Source organism: Terrapene carolina, unplaced genomic scaffold (genome assembly GCF_002925995.2).
Source record: "Terrapene carolina triunguis isolate 2854851 unplaced genomic scaffold, T_m_triunguis-2.0 Scaffold633, whole genome shotgun sequence".
Classification (NCBI taxonomy): Eukaryota; Metazoa; Chordata; order Testudines; family Emydidae; genus Terrapene; species Terrapene triunguis.
Window position 1 is genome coordinate 1,804,719 of NW_020664984.1, and position 22,696 is coordinate 1,827,414.

The 22,696-nt window shown below is 42.4% G+C and overlaps 1 protein-coding gene across 1 annotated transcript in view; it reads left to right on the forward strand.

Moving 5' to 3' along the window:
- EXOC6B (exocyst complex component 6B) overlaps window positions 1–22,696 on the forward strand; it is a 326,512-nt gene that overhangs the window by 214,170 nt on the left and 89,646 nt on the right. Inside the window, exons 9-10 of the mRNA XM_026659543.1 lie at window positions 21,100–21,183; window positions 21,344–21,390. Of these exons, the coding sequence (XP_026515328.1) occupies window positions 21,100–21,183; window positions 21,344–21,390 (131 nt within the window). The remainder of the gene's footprint in view (window positions 1–21,099; window positions 21,184–21,343; window positions 21,391–22,696) is intronic.

Here is a 22,696-nt window from a genome sequence, read left to right on the forward strand (position 1 = left end):
TGTTTGATGTCTTATCAGTGCCCTGGATCTCTTCTTGCGTGTGATCATGTGCTTCAACGCTTGTTTCACTGCTGCTGCTGGGAGATAAAAATGTATTCATTCATCAGTCAAAAGTATTACTCTTCCCAATGTATCTTAATTAGTACATGTTATTTTTCACCCCTTCCAAGTAGTATTAACTACAAGGAAATAAGAAAGCCAAAGCTGTCATTTCAGAAAAGTTTAGTGTATTGCTTACTTTTTAAAAACCAATATGATCATAACTCCAGATCGCTTTGCAACCATAGCAGTTCCAAATATTGTGCTCTTCCTGTTTTAGCTATTTAAAAAAATAGAAATGACCATTCTGAAGAACCCAAAAGCAAAATGTTTAAAACCTGTAAATCATTTAATTGTGTGAAAATTAAACCTATTTTAAATATGCAAACTATTTTTTTTTTTTAAATACCAGAAAATTAATGTTGAAAGTCTAATCCAGCAGTACTTGTACATAGGGAACTCAATGGGAGCTTTGTGAGTTGTAAGTGCTAAAAAGGGCTGCACGATTGGGAAGATTATCATCTGTGTTCTGTTAATGTTTACTCAAAATAGGTAAAATATATAACCCCCACACTTTACCAAGCATGATGTAAGGTGGACAAAATTTGGATTGGAGAAGCTGAAAATCTAATATGCTAAGGGTTGTCATACCATAGCTGAATAAACTCTGGCGTCTCTGAATGACAGAAGGAGTAGCAAACACTTGCACCAAATTCATCAACTACCGTTAAATTTGAAGACACATTTCAGGTTAACATTTAAACCTACTAAAATGTGAGTGATAGTCTGAGATATAGATTACTCTTCAAGAAGAATTGTGGCTGCATCATACTGAGAGAGCCTGTTTCACCCTGAATATCCAAGTGTGCTTTACACCTGTTTATAAAACCTGAAGAAGAGCTCTGTGTGAGCTCGAAAGCTTGTCTCTCTTACCAACAGAAGTTGGTCCAATATAAGAGATTACCTCACCCATCTTGTCTCTCTAATATCCTGGGACCGACACGGCTACGGCAACACTATAAAAAGTGTACACAAGTACCACTTTGTTTGCAGCTGAGGTATGCAAGGTGAGATTTTATTGCCTGTATTATGCTTGAGGTCAAACTAGATGATAATACTCTCTTCTGACCTTAAAATCCACCTCTGGGGAGTAATGTAATAGCTGTTTAAAGGGGCGTGACAGTACATAACAGTTTAGGACTAGAAGTTAAGACTCTAATCCAATTGAAAGTACAGGGGATTTCAGGTAAAATGGATTTTATCTGAGTTGGGATTTAGCTAGCACACTGGGGCTAACACCCAAAATGTTCCTTGGAATCCTTATTTACCAAAGTGGTCAAGTCTGTGGTTTTGTCACACCCAAAAGAGAGTAGCCCCTAATGCCTCACTAGTAGGTTTATCCAGAACCGAACTCGAGGGGAAAGTACAGTGTTCCTCACTGAACAGCTAATACCATTTTGTGCACCATTCCTTGGAGGTCTTTCATCAAAGTACTTGCCCAGCTCCCTTGTGTAGCTTGTGGGACATCACAGGAGGCATTGATATTTCTGCAATCTTTAATTATAGCAAATAAAGATTAAAATTCTCTTGAGCACTAATAATTTATTTAAAAGGACGTCAGAGCTGGCAGATCCAAAATTTTCTCCGTCTTTTTTGCTTGTCCATACATAAAATTCGTACATTTTTATGTTGCTCAGTGTAAAGTGCAAAAAGTACTTCAGAATGCCCTTTCTTCTGTATTACATTGAACTCCTCTAGCACCTTTCATCTGAGGCTGTCAAAGCTGTTTACAAATGCTAATTAAGCCTCACTGCACCTGTACAAGGTTAGCAGTGCTAGCCATATTCTACAGCAGGCAGGACTGAAACACACAGAGAGTTTGACTTTCCCAAGGTCAGTGGCAGGGCTGGGAAGAGAACCCAGATCTCATCTCCTAGTCCTCTGTGTTGACTGCTACATACAATCATAGAATATCAGGGTTGGAAGGGACCTCAGGAGGTCATCTAGTCCAACCCCCTGCTCAAAGCAGGACCAATCCCCAACTAAATCATCCCAGATAGGGCTTTGTCAAGCCTGACTTTAAAAACCTCTAAGGAAGGAGATCCCACCACCTCCCTAGGTAACCCATTCTAGTGCTTCACCACCCTCCTAGTGAAAAAGTTTTTCCTAATATCTAACCTAAACCTCCACCACTGCAACTTGAGACCATTACTCCTTGTTCTGTTAAAAACATTTTCATCCAGCCCATACTTCTTTAACTTGCTGGCAAGAGGCAAGGGCTTTCCTTCTACTTATTTAAAAAGAAAGCACAACCCTGTAACCAACCAAACCCTGAACATATGGATTCAAACACCCTTTCTCTTAAGAAAGTAGCCATTGGTTTCAAGTTTCCAAGGAGCTAGATTCTAAACAACCAAGTAGAATTCCAAGTGGGGAATCCTACCTTTTATCCCACAGGTCACAATATTGCAGCTGTGGTTGAACCCTGCAAAGACCAAGAAAAGGTAAAATGGCCCGTGAAAGGTAAAGGTAAATTATCAGTATTACTACTCCCATCTCTGAAGTCTTTGTAAATTTTGCTTTATAAAGTGCTTCAATGAAAGCAGTGATCTAATTTTTCCCTGAGGAGGCCAGTTGTGCCTATTCGGTATTCTATGATATATTCATTTATCACCCTCATCACTATAATATCTGAGTACCTTCCCGTCGTGCAGTAAGAGACGTGACTAGCATCCATCATTTATTGTTGTTCTCTCTGGCCTGGTGTACACTGGGGGGGTGGGGATCGATCTAAGATACGCAACTTCAGCTATGAGAATAGCGTAGCTGAAGTCGACGTATCTTAGATCGACTTGGAATTACTTACTTCGTGTCCTCGCGGCGCAGGATCAACGGCCGCGGCTCCCCCGTCGACTTTGCTTCCTGCTCTCGCCGAGCTGGAGTTCAGCAGTCGATGGGAGAGCGATCGGGGATCGATTTATCGTGTCTACACTACACGCGATAAATCGATCCCTGATGGATCGATCGCTACCCGCCGATCCGGCGGGGAGTGTAGATGTACCCTCTTATCTTTCCCCAGGCAGAGAGGTGTGTATGTTTTGTTTAAGTAGTGTTTTGGGTTTTTTTAAATGTACACTTTGTGTGTGTTAGAAGAGGCTGGTCGGCGGAGTGTTCCTAGCACTTGGAGTGCAAGGTGGTGTGGTTTGTGACGGTTCTTTAGTTCCCTTTAGTTCTGTCTGCTGCATAAATGAATTTTATCCTGTAGTAGAAAGAGGGCTTGAAGATAAGGTCTGAGACCTTGAACTTGAATTGATATTCTATGGGAAGCCATAGAGAGCAGAGGACAGGTCTGGTGTGCACTGGTAGCCAGTGTTGCTGAGGAGACATACTGCAGCATTCTCTACTGATTGGCGTTTTCTAGGGGCTGATGGCTTCATGCCCACTCTTTCAAGCGCAGACAGCAAGATTAGTCAGTTCAGTCAGTCATATTACACAGGTGCATTTTTAAAAGCCATATTACAAACTATAAACACTGTTACTCAATTTTTGGTTTATAAAAGTTTTCAGTTCATTCTGCTCTTACCTCCAGTCCCATTTGCTGATGTCATTCCATAAATGTGCTTAGGTGTTTTTGGTTGATTCTGGAAATTAAAACTAGGAGTTTATTTAGATGCCTTTACTGTCAGTCTTCTCTGCTGCTCTCCTGTACAATTTGGACCACTTCAGCCCAGTTCTCACAGCACTTAGTGTCTGTCTCCTAACAGCTCGCCAGCACTACCTCTCACTGCTTGGCAGGGTGATAGGCCAGGGGTCGGCAACCTTCGGCACGCGGCCCATCTGGGTAATCCACTGGCGGGCCACGAGACATTTTGTTTACGGTGACCGTTCACAGGCATGGCCCCCCGCAGCTCCCAGTGGCCACGGTTCGCCGTTCCCAGCCAATGGGAGCTGCGGGAAGCAGCGGCCAGCACATCCCCGCTGCCCGTGCTGCTTCCCGCAGCTCCCATTGGCCGGGAATGCCGAACCGTGGCCACTGGGAGCTGTGGGGGGCTGTGCCTGCAGATGGTTAATGTAAACAAAATGTCTCGCGACCTGCTAGCGGATTACCCTGATGGGCTGCGTGCCTAAGGTTGCCGACCCCTGTCATAGGAAACTATACCTTTATTATTTTCAAAATCCAGTAGCTATTCAAGGTAAAGAGTTTCGAAGTCTGCTTTAGAGATGAGGCTGCTGTTTTGTAAATTCTGAAAATTGCTGGTTATAATAATTGCCAACCCGAACCAGAAATCATGAGTAAGGCCTGAAGAAATCATGATTAGAGCCCTGCAAATCCGTGGATATCTGCTTTATATCCACGGCCAGTTTTTGCAGATTGTGGATTGGATGCAGATACAAATTTTATATCTAGAACCCTGCAAATCTGTGGACATCTGCTTTCTGTCTGCGCATATCTGTATCCACATCCACGGACCGTTTTTGCGGCTTGAGGATCTGATGCGGATACAAATTCTGTATCCGCGCAGGTCTCTAATTATGAGACTTAAAAAAGAATAAACGTTGAGTTTTTATTTATTTTCTGGTTTCTGAGCCATTAAGGTACACTCCACATTTTTAAAGTTTTTCTTTGCAACTGAGTGGGCTTTTTAAAAATAAATGAAATCTTAGATTCTCATGCAGTCTCTTGATTGCAAAGGCTGGGACTTTAAAAACAACACCAAATACCACAAGACCCATGATCAAATGGTGAGAGTTGGCAAGACTGTATGATCATTCTCATCTGTTGATTCGTATTTGAGGTAGTATAGGAAAAAATTGAGAATTAAAATATGAGCCCTTTGCTATATTCAGGTTGACTTCTCCAGGCAGGAAAATAAATGTGCTAGCATATTTCTAAGGTTAGATCAAAGATCTGATGGCCCTTGACAGGTAGAGATGTGATTGTAAGCTGTGATACAACTGTTGTGTTGGATGTATCTTCAGAATAACTTCTTGAAGTTGTGTAATGGCTATTGGAAAGGCATGAACCCAAAACGGTTTATCCAAAGCAAGAAATATGATGTTGAATGGATTTGGAAAACATACAAAGGACACTAAATGAGCGAATTATACACTCTGAGGGCTGGTCTACACTACCGCAGTAAATTGATCTAACTTACGCAACTTCAGTTATGTGAATAACGTAACTGAAGTCGACGTAGTTAGATCCACTTACCGTGGTGGCTACACTGCACTGTGTCAACCGGAGAACATCTCCCATCAACTTCCCTTACGCTTCTTGGGCAGGTGGAGTACACAAATTGATGGGAGAATGCTCTCCCATTGATTTAGTGTGTCTTCACCAAATGCACTAAATCGACACTCGCTGCATCGATTGCAGCAGTGCCGATCTACTGGTAAGTGTAGACATGCCCTGAGTATGTTTGAGTAAATACCCCTGTGAGGGATTATAACAATGGAGCAGCTCAGCATAACCTGAAAGGTGTAAATGGGGAATTTTAGATTGTCTGAGAATATAGAACAGTGACATTGAAACACCTGATACATGGCCTGACCACAGCTTCATAGAGAAAAGGGCCAAGTGAACAGTGGATGTACTCTCCAGAAATGCAAGACTTTTTCCTTTTGTACTTTAACTGTCCCGAATGGGGCTAATATAGATTAGCTTTTGCAGAATTTAAGACAAAATGTGTTAAGCATGCAGTTTTCCGAAAAATCTGATTCTTGCTAGATTCTTAGTGCAGCTTGTTTTTTGACAATTGCTGTGGTTTTAGATTGTGTGGGGATTTCACACAGAACCTCTCAGACCTTGACTCCTAAAGGTATGTCCTTACTGATTGCAGCTGGGGTAGGCCCAGCAGCACTAGCTTTAATCTAGCTAGCGTGGCAAAGAATAGCCGTGAAGCAGCAGTGGCTAGCTAGGCACCCATGGTGCTGGACAGGCGTGTACCGCCTGTGGCGCTGCTTCTTCACTGCTATTTTTAGCTGTGCTAGCTAGACTAAACCTAGCGTGAGCATGCCTGTCCAAGCTGCAGTCACACTGATTGCATGTAGGCAAAACATGTTTGGAGTTTACCCCATTCAAACATCTCTCTACAAAACATAGGGGCTTAAGGAGTCTGTCATGGCAATAAACGAGGGTGTTAGATTGGCACAGTATTCCTCATGATCTTATTATGAGTCTTGCAGCATTCTGTGCTTTACTTAAAGCCCTAGCTCCCACAGAAGCAATTTATGAGTATCTCAGCTTTCTTCTTCTTTGTTTTTTAAAAGAGAGCGTTTCTAGCCCTCATGTTGGTGGAGAAAAGCTTAAAAACATGACCTCAGTGCACTCTAAAGACTCAGAAAACAGAAGGCAGGTAAATGGACCCCCAAATGTGGGTGGTTTCCTCCCCAATCTCATAATTTTTGTGCCTGACTCCTGGGAAAATACTGGAGGTATAGCCTATGGTGGACTGGATGCTTTTATCAAGATGAAATATTGCATGCTGGGATGTCTAGTTGCACAGGCATTGTCAGTGTGGTGGTGATTTGCCCTGTTTTAAACAAATTAGTGCAGATCCTGGACATCCAGCAGTTTGTGAATGGTGGAACCCCTTGCCTCAGCTCTGGAGAATTTGGTCCCCCTTGGGCTGTATGTCTAATATTTGCAGAAGATGAGCTCCTCTGATAATCCTGGAGGAAGAGTTGTTGGATTGGAACCCAGTTTTTCTGCCTATTGTAACTCGCTGCTTCCCTTAATCTTCCAGGCTAGTGCCTATAAAATGAAGAATAAAGTGGCAAGTTTTTTACGGAAACAACTAATTTTAATTAAGAATGGTCAGCGCACAGGATGGGGAGGCAGTAACTTCTGAGTTTTAATACTAGCTTTGATACAGACTTTCTACGTGGGCTTGGACAAGTCATTGAAACCTCAGCTCATAGATTCATAGATTTTTAAGGCAGAAAAAGCATGGTGATCTAATCTGACCTCTTGCACAACACAGACCACAGAATTTCATCCTGTGATTCCTGCATCGAGCCCATGATCTCGGATTGAGCTACAGCAAGTCTCTTGCCAAGACATTAAGTCTTGTTTACCTCTTTGCAAAATGGGAATATTTATCTACTCAAAAGGATGTTGTGAGGATAAATTAGTTAATCTTTAGGAATAACGTTGCAGATGAAAAGTGCTTTTCAAGAGTTAAGTATCAATGCAAATGACGCACAGATTTTTGTTCTGTTCAAGCAAATCCATTTTATACTGGGGGGTTGCTAAGCGTGAGCAGGATGCAAACTCCTTTGGGGTTTACCCTTTTGCTGCCATGGCCCAACTGTTTATCATCCTAGGTCAGAGGTTATGAAAAGCAGTAGTCAATTAAAGCTTTATTAGATGTAGGTGGTAATGCTATGAAAGGAGCCAGCCACGCTGAGGCCAGTAATAAAGGCCCTTTGTTAAAATATTTAATAAATTAACACTCTGATCTGGAGGGGAGGGGTGGAAGCCAATTACAAAGGCCAGGCTTGTTAATCATAATGTTTACTCTCTTCAAAAGTCCAGGCCCCATGGCTCCATAATCTTTAGTGATCAGATTTTTTTTTTTCTAGTACTGCAGACGGCTGCTGGCCCCTGCAGGGGAAGTTCTTCTTTGGGTCAGGCCTGGGACACGGCAAGGAGGAAGTGCCAAGACAAACATAGGTTACAAGGGCCATCACGCTAATAAACAGAGCACTCGTTAGTCAGAAGGTCAGGCAGCTAGTCAACCGCTTGGAACAGTGACAGCAGTTAGCACAGGTTCATATTGCAAGCAAATGGAGTGAAAGCTCGTTTTGAGGAGTCTGTGGAGTTTGGCAAGTGTTTCTGTGTGGGGATATTAAAATATTGATACAAGTGGGATTCCCTGAAGCAGCTTTCCTTTTCTGCCCGCTGCCGTGTTTGCTGGAGCTCTGTACGAACGCATCTTCCACACGACTACTTTTTGCTCTTTTTAAAAGGTAAAGAGGTGATGAAGTCGCACTCGTCGGTGTGGCTGGAATGCCATGCAGTGGCCTTTTTGTCTGCTGCCTGGCAATTTCCAGACTTGAACAGTAGGGGGCATCTTTTACTCATGCTTTTCTTTTGTTTTGTTTTAGTGCCGCTTGATCTATAGGGCCGTCTTTAAAAAGCAAATAGAGCATTTGACCTGCTGTGCAAATTAGCCATATGGTGAAGTGTAATATCCCGCTGACCCTCATTACAGAGCACTATGAAAAGCGCTCCCCTTTTCACATGCAAGAATATTAAAGCGGCCTTTTCAGCATTTTCCTCCATATAAAACTGTCTTCACTCCCATGGCCAGGCAGTTAAAAAGGAACTCCAGCTGCAGCCAGGAGGGTGAAATTAAAGGCTTTACCCCGTCTAAATGGAAAATAGATATTCCTTCCTATAGACTGAACTGAGAGAACAATGCTCCACTGCCATCCCAATCAATAAGAAGGGATAATGCCCTATTTTCTGAGAGGTCCCTTTTAGAGAGTGGCTGCTGTGAAACCATCCCAAAGGGGGACTTTATTTATGTATTTATTTATTTTAAGACACCATCCTGTATAGTTAACCTATTCTTGGCTGTATCCTCAGAGTGGTTGGAAGCAAATCAGCAGCGGAGGTGAGAGAACTGGTGAGTCATACAATAGTTAGCCATATATGAGAGAGACCACCATCGGGTCCAAGGAGATCCACTTTCCTACTGCCAATAGTTGCTGTGAGGCTAACTTCCTTCCAGACAAGAGAAACTTCTTGTGCATCTTCATCTCTTTGTAGAAAAACGGCTGGAAATTCAGTCCAACACATGCATCCCACGTGCACACGTGTATGCTTGAAACCACAGGTGAATTAAAGCTTTTTTCCGGGTCTGCCAGAGCTTTGCAGCCCCATCTGGAGAAGGATGGGAAGAAGCTTCTCTTCAAAGTACTTGATCTTCCTTCCAGGAGAGGCAGGCCAATCAACTCAGACCACCTCCAGCTGACTGGCAGCAACAAGCTGTGTGTTTAACTGCTACCTGCTGCTCTCCTGATTAGCACTGTCATATGTCGCCTTTGACCATAGAGGCCAGATTCCAGGGAACGTACTTCAATCTGTACCTTGCTTAAAACTAGTTTAAAAAATGAAATAAAGTCAAGGAGTTGAAATGGGTGGGAAGTGACTGATACAGGGGACTGGAAATGGGATACAGCATTCTTCCCCACTAAGTCATCTGTTTGAATCTGGCCTGGGTTGGTAGGGTCTGAAAGTGGATACTATCTAGTCTGGCTTGTGCGACATTGAGTTGGTGGGGGACAAGAGGAAATAATTGAACAAGTATTGAGTGTATATAGAAGGAGCTACAAGCAGGAGGAGATGTTTACCTATGCAGTGTCCAGTGCACAATATGGACCTTCTGGAAGAAGAGAGGAATTAAATAAATAAAACCTCAACAAACCGACTTGCACAAAACACTACGAGGCAGAGAGTCAGCTGCGTGACCAAGGAGACTGGCTCTCTTTAGACTGGAGGGCTCAGGACAAGAGTGTGATGGGAGAATGGAAATGTGACAATCCTCTGCTCTTGTCATCAGTACCTGGTTTTCAGTTGTGCCAGGCATGTAGAAATTAGTACGGCCACTTGTGAGTGTATGTAGTTCTGTAAATATCAAAGCGGATGGTTCACCTCAGAAACAGTAGCCACTGTATTTTTTTCCCTCTTTGCTTTACCTTTTGTTGTCACCATCAAAATGATGCTCATTCTTTAATGTAAAGAAACGAACCCATACTGTGCTGCTATCTGAGCTGGGCAGAAGCCTTCTTTTGAGCTCCAGTCCAGCAAAGCACTTCATCATATGCTTAATTTTAAACACACACACAATCCTATTGAATTAATGGAATATTTGTATTTAAAGTTAAGCAGTGTGCGCTTAAATGCTCTGCTGGATTGGAGACTTGTTTCCTTGTGTCCCTCAGTCACTAATGATTTATTCTCGTTTTGAGGGGTCTCCAAGCACCTTACCAACTTCTTTGCAATTTATTTCATGGTTCCCCTTATGCTTCTAGCAGTTTTCCTCTTCTTATGTGCCAAGTGACCATCACTTCCTTCAAACCTTTCCTTAAAACTCACCACGCTCTACAAAGTCTTTTGGGGATGGTGTTTGCAAGATTCTAAAATTTCTGCACTATCTCAAACAGGCACTGAGACAAGGCACATTATGCCTGAATGGTTTTCCTTGTGACTGAGCTAATAGTTATCTACTGTAGTTTGTTACAGCCCTTTGGGGCAGGGACTATGGTTCTGATTCTGATTTTGCTTATACCAGTGTAAATTCAGAGTAACTCCATTAAAGACAATGACATTACGGTGGGGTGAAACAGGAGTGTGAGCATACTTGGACCCTGTGTCTCTGTTAAACAGAATCATCGGACTGGAAGGGACCTTGAGAGATCATCTAGTCCAGTCCCCTGCACTCATGTCAGGACTAAGTATTATCTAGACCATCCCTGACAGGTGTTTGTCTAACCAGCTCTTAAAAATCTCTAATGATGGAGATTCCACAACCTCCCTGGGCAATTTATTCCAGTGTTTAACCACCCTGCCAGGAAGTTTTTCCTAATGTCCAACCTAAACCACCCTTACTTCAATTTAAGCCCATTGCTGCTTCTCCTATCCTCAGAGGTTAAGGAGAATAATTTTTCTCTCTCCTCCTTGTAACAACCTTTTATGTACTTGAAAACTGTTATCATGTCCCCTCTTTTCCAGACTAAACAAACCCAATTTTTTCAGTCTTCCCTCACAGGTCATGTTTTCTAGACCTTTAACCATTTTTGTTGATCTTCTCTGAACTTTCTCCAATTTGTCCACATCTTTACTGAGATGTGGCGCCCAGAACGGGACACTACTCCAGTTGAGACCTAATCAGCGCGGAGTAGAAGGGAAGAATTACTTCTCGTGTTTTGCTTATAACATTCCTGCTAACACATCCCAGAATGATGTTTGCTTTTTTTGCAACAGTGTTACCCTGTTGACTCAGATTTAGCTTGTGATTCACTATGACCCTCAGATCCCTTTCCACAGTACTCCTTCCTAGGCAGTCATTTCCCATTTTGTATGTGTGCAACGGCAATCCTAAGTGGAGTACTTTGCATTTGTCCTTATTGAATTGCATCCTGTTTACTTCAGACCATTTCTCCACTTTTTTCACATCATTTTGAATTTTAATCCTATCCTCCAAAGTATTTGCAACCCTGCCCAGATTGGTATGGTCAGCAAATTTTATAAGTGTACTTTCTATGCCATTATCTAAATCATTGATGAAGATATTGAACAGAACCAGACCCAGAACCGGTCCCTGCAGGACCACACTTGATATGCCCTTCCAGCTTGACTGTGAACCACTGATGATTGCTCTCTGGGAATGGTTTTCCAACCAGTTATACACCCACCTTATAGTACCTCCATCTAGGTTGTGTTTCCCTAGTTTGTTTATGAAGGTCTTGTGAGGCAGTATCCAAAGCCTTCCTACATCTACCACTCCCCCTCTCCCCCCATTCACAAGGCTTGTTATCCTGTCAAAGAAAGCTAATAGGTTGGTTTGACGTGATTTGTTCTTGCAAAATCCATGCTCACTGTTACTTATCACCTTATTATCTGCTAGGTGTTTGCTAATTGATATGCACCGTTGTTATTTGCTCCATTATCTTGCCGGGTACTAAAGTTAAGCAGACTTGTCTGCAATTCCCCGGGTTTAATATTTATATGGTACCAAATGCACCATTGGCAGTCAAACACATGAATTAAAATAAGATGCAAACTATCCGGGGAGGTCTTTTCAGCCAGGCGAAGGTGATAGTTAATAATGCACAGCAACACTACTTGAGGGGGTAGAGAAGGAAATGTATACCGTATCTAGTTAAAACTGGTGGAGGAGTTTAGGTTGGCCGAATATAATCTCCAGCACTGGAGTTTGACCAAGGCCCTGGCATCACCAACTCTCAGAGTGCTCTGGGATCGTAAATGACTAAAAATGATCAGGGCATTTGATCCCAATCCTGCAAGTTTGTTGTTCGTGGAACTGCTGTGGCCTTTGGTATTAGCTTTGTGCACAGAGAATTTGCAAGAATGTTCCTCAACTTCAGATCACCCAGTTAATTTCTACCTGTGACTTTAGGCAATTTGAAGGCGGGTCTCCATAAGTACAAAAATCCCCTTACTTACTTACTTTGTGAACAGTTTTTGTAAAGCTCAGAGTGGATTTTGTAACGATGGAGCTGATCTCACTTTTGTTTGTGTTGAGATGCTGTGTTAGTCTCTCAGAGAAAATGAAGCAGGGGGAAAGTCTGTGTAACTGAAAATCACCATGGAACAAAGTCTAACAAGGATCAAAAAGCCAGTGAATGCCAAGAGTAAATTTAAGAAAAGGCTGGGTCAAACGGTAGCAAATACTAATACACCCATAAATCCAGATGGGAGCGTGCTTTAACTCAGGATTATCACTGATGAGTGGAAGATCAAGTTGATTGTTAACCTGTTTACTTTAAACCAAAGCTGCGGTATTTAGAATGAGATGAGCTGTGGATAGAGGATTCCCAGTGCTATAAATTAAGGGTGCTCCTTTGGACTGGAAACCTAGGTTCTTCCAAATGACTAGAGGGCTAATTCTGTAGCCACTCCATAGATACAATTCTTATCAATGTTTATAGCAGTTGTGCTTGGGGAGCAACTACAGAATCAAGCACTAATTGACTATAGTAGGTAGGAAGTCTGTGCTAAATCTTTTAGTTTGAAATACCTCGACTCCTCGTAACTCTAGGTTCAAATCCCAGCATGACTAACCCAGCCCTCCCACTTCTGAGGTGGATAAATAGCAAACTCTGCCATTTACTTTGACTCTTTTGCGTGAGATCTTACAGAAGTCCTACCTGGTCTCTGCGGACATTAAAGGTGATATGAGGATTAAAAAAATACTTGTAAAATGCTTGGAGTGTCTCAGCTGACAATCCCTGCATCCGTGCAAAGTGTTGTCACTACCATGTTTTACACAGCTCTTAAATGATTAGTACATTCTGTACATTGGACGGTTTTCTGTTTCAGGGTTAACACCACTTAAACCTCTTGGTTATCCTAGTGAGACATGACATGTTCAGCATGTTTTGGATCCACAATACACTTTGCTTAGGCATGTAGTTGTGAACCTTCTTAGAAATTAGAGCAGTGCATTAATTATTTGAAATGGCAGGAAAAATAAATTAGATGCAAATATATATTAAAGTAAAAACATGAAACTTACTGTAACTATCCTCATGTAATTCATAACTGGATGCACTTTCACCTCTGCTACCCCTTAGCTATAGCTTTTTTTGGTTCCTTAAATCTTGCATCTGCCTTCGTGTGATTATATTTCATTTTCCCTTATGGCAGCCGATGTGGTGATCATCAACAAGTTTAATTATCTGGAGCTCATTGCCAAGTTTGTGAACTGGATGCTCCAAAGCTAATTTGAAAAATAAAGTTCTGCCCAGTAATTTTATAAAACATATGGTGTTATTGATGGCTTTTCCTGGACCAGTGATTAGAATAAATGTGCAGTTTGTGACTGTAATTTTGAATCTTTGGCTGCCTGCTTGAATGGTGGGGGGCAGAGAGGGAGAGAAATCTGTTCCAATCAAATAAATCTAAATAAATGAGCAAGCACGTGTGGTTTTTTCCCCTCTTTTCTGGGGACTGTCTACCCCAGAGACAGGCACTGAGATATAAAAAAACATTTGCACAGACAATAGTCTGCTTTGGAGGAAAGTTTTCATAGTGAGTTGCAGATCCTCTGAAACATACCTTGGAAACCTCACTCTCTCTTTTTCTCTCTCTCTCTGTCCAGTTGTAGCTGCTAGTTGATTCAAGATGTTTCGGGTGTGAAGATAATATTTTCAATGTGACTTCTGTTTTGTTAGGCCATTAATATTTGTCTTTTTCTATTTTTAAAAAAAGAGATGAATAGATTTTACAGATATGCCTAATGTACTAGTTATTGAGTATTGAATTTATGCAGAGTGAAACAGCTGCTTTTAGAAACATTTGCAGGCCAGGTAAATAATGAAGAAGACAGGTCACTGATGCAGAGCAATCTGAATTGCCTGGTACGCTGGGCACAAGCAAACAGTGTGCGTTTTAATATAGCTAAATGTAAATGTATGTATCTAGGAACAAAGAATGTGGCTCATACTTACAGGATGGGGGATTCTGTCCTGGGAAACTGTAACTCTGACAAAGATTTGGGGGCCGTAGTGGATAATCAGCTGAACACGAGCTCCCAGTGCATCGCTGTGGCCAAAAGGGCTAATGCGACCCTGGGATGCACAAATGGGGGAATCTCAAGCAGGAGTAGAGAGGTTATTTTACCTCTGTATTTGGCATTGGTATGACCACTGCTGAAATACTATGTCCCATTGTGATGCCCACAATTCAGAAAGGATGGTGATAAATTGGAGAGGGTTCAGAGAAGAGCCATGAGAATGATTAAAGGGTTAGAAACAAGCCTTACAATGATAGCCTCAAGAAACTCAATCAAAGAGAATATTAAGGGCTGACTTGATCAGTCTATAAGGACCTACTTGGAGAACATATACTTGCTAATTGGCTCTTCAGTCTAGCCGAGAAATGTACAACACGATCCGATGGCTGGAAATTAAAGCTAGACAAATTCAAACTGGAAATAAGGTGTGTAAAGTTTTAATTGTGAAGGTAATTAATCAATGGAACAATTTACCACGGTTTATGATGGATTTGCTATCGCTGGCAATTTTAAAATTAAGATTCAATGTTTTTCTAAAGGATGTGCTCTAGGAATTATTGTGGGGAAGTTCTCTGGCCTGTGATATACAGCAGGTCAGACTAAATGATCACAGTGGTCCCTTTTGGCCATGAATATGACTAGAAAGAAGTTGGGAACATTTGTGACTGACAAGAAGACACAGAGACCATCTGTAGAAAAGCTCAGATGAGTGTGAAAGCGATAGGAAGGGTGGCTGGACAACATGAGTGGGTCAGTGATGTATAGTTTAGCAAAGCAACAACACAGGAAAAACACACTTCCTAATATTTGGGGAGTGCAGAATGAAAAAAGGAATGAGAAACTGTGTAGGGATGTACAGGGGAATATTATTAAGAGAATGGGATGAATTTAAGAAAGGGGAAAAATGTTGGTGGGATTATAGAAGATTAGGGTTGGAAGAGACTTCAGGTCATCTAGTCCAACCCCCTTCTCAAAGCAGGACCAACCCCAACTAAATCATCCCAGCCAGGGCTTTGTCAAGCCGACTTAAAAATCTCTAAGGATGGAGATTCCACCACCTCCCTAGGTAACCCATTCCAGTGCTTCACCACCCTCCTAGTGAAATAATTTTTTCCTAATATCCAACCCAGACCTCCCCCACTGCAACTTGAGACCATTGCTCCTTGTTCTGTCATCTGCCACCACTGAGAACAGCCGATCTCCATCCTCTTTGGAACCCCCCTTCAGGTAGTTGAAAGCAGCTATCAAATCCCCCCTCATTCTTCTCTTCTGCAGACTAAATAAGACCAATTCCCTCAGCCTCTCCTCATAAGTCATGTGCCTCCGCCCCTTGATCATTTTTGTTGCCCTCTGCTGGACTCTCTCCAATTTGTTCACACCTTTTCTGTAGTGGGGGGCCCAAAACTGGACTCAATACTCCAGATGTGGCCTCACCAGTGCTGAATAGAGGGGAATAATCACTTCCCTCGATCTGCTGGCAGTGCTCCTACTAATGCAGCCCAATATGCCATTAGCCTTCTTGGCAACAAGGGCACACTGCTGACTCATATCAGGAATATCAGGAAAGACTTCCTGAGAGAGCTGGGTTTATGCTTTGGAATAATCTCTTAGTTCACATTACTTGGGACGTTTAAAAATAGACTGGACTAGGTTCTGTAGCGAACAATTTGGAATTGACTGTGAGATCAGTGGGATGAACCAGCATGTCTTGTCTGTTTCTGATCTCTAGGATCTCTGTTCAAATTTAATGTCTTCCAAATACTTTGTTTCTTCCCCTCCAGTCCTTTCAAATCTGGGACTCAAGCCATTTGATAGATTGAAACATGGAGGCATTTGCTTTCTGAAGTATCCTAAGTATAGAAGTTTGCGGGGGATAAAGAGGTTTCATTCAAAAATGGAGAGGCTAGTTTATGATATAGCCCCAAGTCTCAATACTCGGTTTTAAAGTCAAGCAATAACACTTCTACACATAGTCTCTCTGGAGTGATTTCCAAAGGGAAAGCATTTATCAGTCTTAACCTCTGCTTACTTTGGAAGGAAAGGGTGGGAACATTATAAAGCTGCCTCAAATATTTCATTTTCAACAAACAGCTCTGCCCCCCCCCCCCTTATTTTATTTTATAAAATAATTGCTGATGGGCAGAGGATTTATAAAAGACAAATAGAAAACATTTAAAAAAACAAAGCTGGCAATTTAGCTTTCAAACACTGGGTTGGGGAAAGTCAGATGCTTGGTTGCACTGATGGCTTTTGAGTGCGGTAGGCTTTCCTTAGTGCTCTCCTGCAGCGAGGTTCTACACCAAAGGCACCTTCTGTGCAAAGCCCCATTGCCTAGGTAGCATGTTCGAAGGGTAGTGCCCCAAGGTGTATTACATGCCCTAGAGCACACACAATGAGAGTGCGACCTTGTCAGAGGTAGCAGAGAGATTGTGGGAGTCACTATGTGACTTGACCAAAAAGGGGTATGGGATGCCAGGAAGATGGAAGACGCGCACTTGAACAGGTGGCTGGGGGAATGGTAGGAGAGGATAAGGGCAATATCTGGGACTTTTCCTCATCTTTTCCCTTGGAATGTATGGAAAAGGAGAGTTCTTAGCTGTGCATCTTGAGGGATGAGTAAAAGTGTGCCTTATTTTAACTGAATGGTTGGGGGCTCATTCCTAGCAGAAACTTCATTGTGGATTAAGTTCTTCTATAAGTTACTCATTAAAATGTTTGACCAGTTTCAAATTGCTGTTGTGCTCCTAGTGACTTGCATTTGAAGACTCCATTAAGCCCTTGAGGTCACCTCAAAATCTCACCTACATTGTTTGGTGAGATGGCAACCTCTGTGTACAGGAAATAATTGGAAATTAACCACCAATTGACTCTCAAAAGATTCTGTATAAAGCAATCGCAGTGGCTGGTTTCAGTGACTGAAGAAATCCCGTGTGTTCCCTTCCGCATTGAAGATTGCACCTAACCTCATCTGTTTGCACTTCCCAGAGGGTGCTGTACACTGCTGGAACTCACCCAGTCAGTTGAGGTTGCTTTTCTAAACATTTTTCCAGGAAGGAAAAACTAGAATTTAGTGTGAGCTTGCTCTGTGAATTCAGTGTTAACAGGAGACTGCTCCGTGTTAGTCTGAGTGGTTTCAATCAAGAATCTGAATGATGCTGTCAGAGGTGAGTTTTGGTAGGTTCACCCTTGGAGGTAGTCAGTAGAGAGGCAGACTTTCTCTTGCCAACAGCCTGTTTTAGTTGTTTGTGGAAAAGTTCCTGCCTAACCATTTAGCAAGATAGACAATTATCTTACTGAAGGGGGCCTTCGTCTTGCAGTGGTCTGAGGATGATTGATGTGGTCGTGTAGCTGAGTCTGTACCACCCATTGTGCCAATTCAGGACCTTCTGTTAAAAGAATTGAGCCTGGCAAGGCCCATAGATGGGGCAGAGATGTAAAATGAGATGATATAAAACAACTGTTGAGAGGTTAGCAAAGGAAACTTAAAATGAGCTGGAATAAATTTTGTCCTAATGAACATTGTAATCTGAGGATCATGATTCTGCATTTCTGACTGTATATTTCTGTATAAGAATAAAAGTGAAAGGACTAGAATGGGTCATAGAAATGGAATGGGATACAGAGCCTTTAACCACTACTCTTGGCCATAAGTTCAAATCCAGACCATGTTGGTAATGACAGCTTTTTTTTTTTTAATTTAAGTTTGGCCAATTGGAATGAATTATTATTGGAATGAATAAATTTAAGTTTGGCCAATTGGGTTGGTCATTTCAAGCCAGTTCCTAGTCAACAAAATCCTAATCGTATAAGCCACTGCTACATCAGGTATTAATTTGCACCCATATTGGCAGTGTCAGCAAAGTAGCCAAGGGGTGAATGAGTTAGACAACCTCTAAGACACATTGGAGGCTGTGGTGTGGAGGAGCTAATGTTATTACCGATGGTGCTTTGTTTGTCATGTGGGTTAGTAGGGAGCATCAGTCCTGCACCTTTCAGCAGCCCTAAATTCAACAGAAAAAAAGACAAGCGCCATATTTGTGGGGAGTGGAGAGGAACCTAACTCTGGCCATAATGAAGGTATCGTTGAGAGGTTTGGTCTTGAAAAGTGATTGAATAATAGCCATTGAATTGCTGCATGGCATAGGGGAAATGCAGAGAGGTGTAGAAATTGTTTCAAAGATTCTTCATTTAGAAGACCATAATTTGCACTTGTCAAGGGTCTCAAACTTTTTCACATCACAAACACCCCTTGTAAGGCAGTTAAACATTATTATGCCACTAATCGAGATTGTGGAAACAGAGACATAGAAAAGTTAAATGACATGCCTAAAGTGGCGGGGCAAATCAGTGGCGGAGCTGGGACAAGAATCTTGGTCTCAATACTATCATCCCAGTCACCAGGAGGTCAGAGGAAGTGGATAGCAACAATTGCCTGACAAATGTAAATGTATTTATTATGCAAGTCGGGGCTAAAAAGTCTGAAGATTTTTAGCGCTCTAGGTGGGGGCACCATTTGCGGTTCCTAAGAAGGAGGCTAGTACTATTAAATCCCCAGATGGTGCCTTTCTAAGGGAAAATTCCATTGTAAAAAAGTTGCTCAAGTTTACACTGAGTTTTGGAGTTTCCCTGCCGTAGTTTCTTTCCACTTGCGACTATGAAGCTGGTGTTTCTAACACTGATGACATAACAAGCAGGAATCGTCAAACTGGGAGTCTGCCTGCGGAGAAATGGCTTTGATCCTCACAAAGGAGCTTGGTTGAGGTGGAAGGGGGGGGTCTGAGACCTTGCAGGAAGGTGCTGGGTGTTAAGGGTGTCTTTCTAAAAGTTCAACCAGAAGCTGTCAACTTCATGCAGGCAGAAGTTACTTGGTTAAGTTCTCTGGCCTGTATTATGCAAAAGGTCAGACACCAGATGATGATGATGGTCCCCTCTGGCCTTAAAGTCTGTGAATCCCTGACTTGCAATCCTGTTCTCCCACCCCAGCTGATACGATGAGGGGTCAGATGGCCGTAATGTCAGAAGCGAGATAGGGAGGGACATGGGAAAGGCTATTCTTAAACAGCTTCTGGCTCCTAATGCTTCTTTTTAAAATGTCAAACTTGCTGTTGACTTAAAACCAATTTCAGCCCTGGTACAAAGTGGAACGACTTGATTGACTTCAGGGGATTTGCCATAGCTTAAGCCAGGTCTGAATTAGCTTATACCAAGTCTGAATTTGCCTTTTGACCTTCAGTAAGGACAAAGGCATTGCATATGTTCTAACAAAGAGAGCCAATGTTACAAACGTGAAAAAACGGTGTTCCAAGATCTAGGTACACAGAGCACATGGGTGACTATATCTGGAGGGGCCACTCAGTGAAATACATTTTACCTAAACTGCTGGAGCTCCGTAATCTACACACAAAGGAGGGGAGTGTGTGTGACTGCACTGCTAGAAATATTAACGGCAGAAATTTCCTGAGCACCTTCTAATAAAGGGGCTGTTAACTCAGCCTCTGTTTGTACAATAATAGGTGGAGGAGGTTTATGTGTGGGAAGTATAGCAACAATTGTTGGGCTTTTTAATTCACTTTCTCCATTTAAACAAAAAAGACCCAAGTCTCTTGTTGTGCATGGAGCAGACTAAAAATACTTAGGAGTCGTTTTTATTTGTTTTGTGCAGCATCTGAAAAAAAAAAGTTTGGTCTTTAAAGTGCAAATTGAGACACTGTCCCTGCCCTAAAGATTTTATAATCCAATTTCAGATGTGAAACAGTAAGAAGGTGGGGAGAGGAGGGTGGTAACAGAGTAAGGTAGGAATACTGAGGGATAAAACAATAAGGTGCCGCAGTAGCCACATAACCTGGGCAGAATTTGGATGTCTTGATGCCTCAATAAGGTGGATTTTGAGGATGCTCAGAAGTTTATTAGGCTGACTGGATGGCCACACTCCTGGATGTGGACAAGATGCCCAAGACGAAGCAGTCACCAAATGATAAAAAAATAGAAATGCCTTAAGTTCCCTAGTGAAGGGGAAACCACTCACCCTGTGTAGCTTAACTGAGGTAGCTTCCTTTGTGTCAGGTGGGAGAGGCCTGTGTTTATAGAACTGTAGGACCAGAGCTCTAGTCCTAGATTTATTTGTAGGTCTGGGTTTTACTGCGGGTGCTCAGATATAATGGTGGTGAGGGCCTTATAAGTGTCTCTAACCTTTCTCCAGCGTTGTTTGTTCCTTCTCACAAAATGTTTGCTTGTTCTCTCTTGAAATGGTTTCATTTTCCACCATGCCTAGGTTTTTTTAAGTGTGCAAAATCTGATAGAACTATTGTGGGGAGGGATAGCTCAGTGGTTTGAGCATTGGCCTGCTAAACCCTGGGTTGTGAGTTTAATCCTTGAGGGGGCCATTTAGGGAACTGGGGTAAAAATCTGTTTGGGGATTTTTGAGCAGGGGGTTGGACTAGATGACCTCCTGAGGTCCCTTCCAACCCTGACATTCTATTATTTGCACTGCAGTACAGTAAGTGTGCTATGCAGACATCAATGCACACAGAAATGCTGCACAGTAGTGTTGGACGTCTGTGTGTCTGTGAACACAGCAGGATTCTTCAGAAATACTTATGCCAAAATAGTTACCTATATAAATATCCAGGACAAACTGGTATTTGAATCAAGCTTTTTAAAGGAATGTTGACACCGAGGTCAGAAAAAAATGGTGTAAATCAACTTTTAACATGTAAAAGCAGCAGTTTTATGTGGAGGTGATTGGGGTTAACTCTAAGGCCAGGAACTTGACTTCATTTGATCTGTTTTTCAGGGTGCCAGAGAAACCTTTGAGAACTACTACAGGAAACAGAGAAGAAAACAGGCTAGACTGGTGCTTCAGCCCCCCTCAAATATGGTATGACTGTCTAATAGCTTTAGTGATCAAAGATGCTTTGCCTAATAAAGGAGCAGCACATTATCTCTGCACATATTGTTGCATGTGTGTGGTCTCTTATTTGTTTCCAATTTTACTGCCCTTCTTTGTTTTAAACTTTGTTCACTTTTCTTTGTTGCAGCACGAAACTTTAGACGGCTACAGGAAGTATTTTAATCAAATTGTAGGGTAGGTATTCTTTTTATATACACATTCTCGAAATATGTGTGCGCTGTGTTATTGAATGGCACAAAAAAAAGGAAATGTTGATCTTTCTGACAATTCTTTTTAGGAGCCAAAACAGGAAAAGTGCGGTTTGTGCTTCCTAAGCATTTAAGAGGAGAGTCATATTTTACTGCGCCCATAAACCTTGCTGTGTCACTAGTGCAGGCATTCTAAAGACTGAACAGTTATTGTGCACTGCTTGCAAATTTCGCAAGCAGTGAGTTCAAGAGAGTAAACATGTTTTGTGCACTGTGGATGTCAACTTGCTGCTATAGTGAGATGAATAGGCCAGTTCTGATTGAATTATGCAGATGTTGTAATCCTCTTGATTATAGTTCTTTGATATCTCACTCCTTGCCTCGCTCAGGAAAGGATGTTTGGTGGTGTAATCATTCAGCCTCTATTCCTGTGGCTTAAAAAACGAGTTTGTTACTACTGCAAACTACAGTCTAGTAAGTCTTCCAAAAAATGGCCCAAATTTGAGTGAAAAGAAGATAAGGCTGCTGCCCCTGAAAAGATGGAATATGCTGGAGAAATTTCATCAACCAAGATTGAATATAAATCGCAGCATGCATTTATATCCATCTGAGCAGCAATCATTAGTAAAATGTACACTGATAGCATTCTGACACTGATTTGTAATAGAGTAACTCCTCACTTAAAGTCGTCCCGGTTAACATTGTTTCGTTGTTACGTTGCTGATCAATTAGGGAACATGCTTGTTTAAAGTTGTGCAATGTTCCCTTATAACGTTGTTTGGCAGCCGCCTGCTTTGTCCACTGCTTGCAGGAAGAGCAGCCCGTTGCAGCTAGCAGGTGGGGGCTTGGAACCAGGGTGGACTAGCAGCCCCCCATCAGCTCCCCGCTCCCTTAAGTTCCCTGTGCAGCAGCCGCCCAGCAGGCTACCAATTGCCGGTAATTCAGCTGTCCCTCCCCCCACTGCCATGTACTGCTCCTGCCCTCTGCCTTGGAGCTGCTCCCCGGAGCCTCCTGCTTGCTGTGCAAGGGAGGGGGAAAGCGGGGGGCTAATTTCAGGGTATCCCCATCCCCCCTACTCCTGTCCCCTGCTTACCCCTTCTCCATATAGAGCAGGGTGGGGACAGGAGGGCTCAGGACCGAGAGAGCTTGCTGGCCGCAGCTGCTGTCTCAACTTCCTGATTTTTTTAAAGGCAATGTACTTAGAGTGGGGTCAGCATACTTAAAGGGGCAATGCACATCTCTCTCTTTCTCACAGACACAGGGTGTGTGTCTCTGTCTGCCATGCTGTCTCC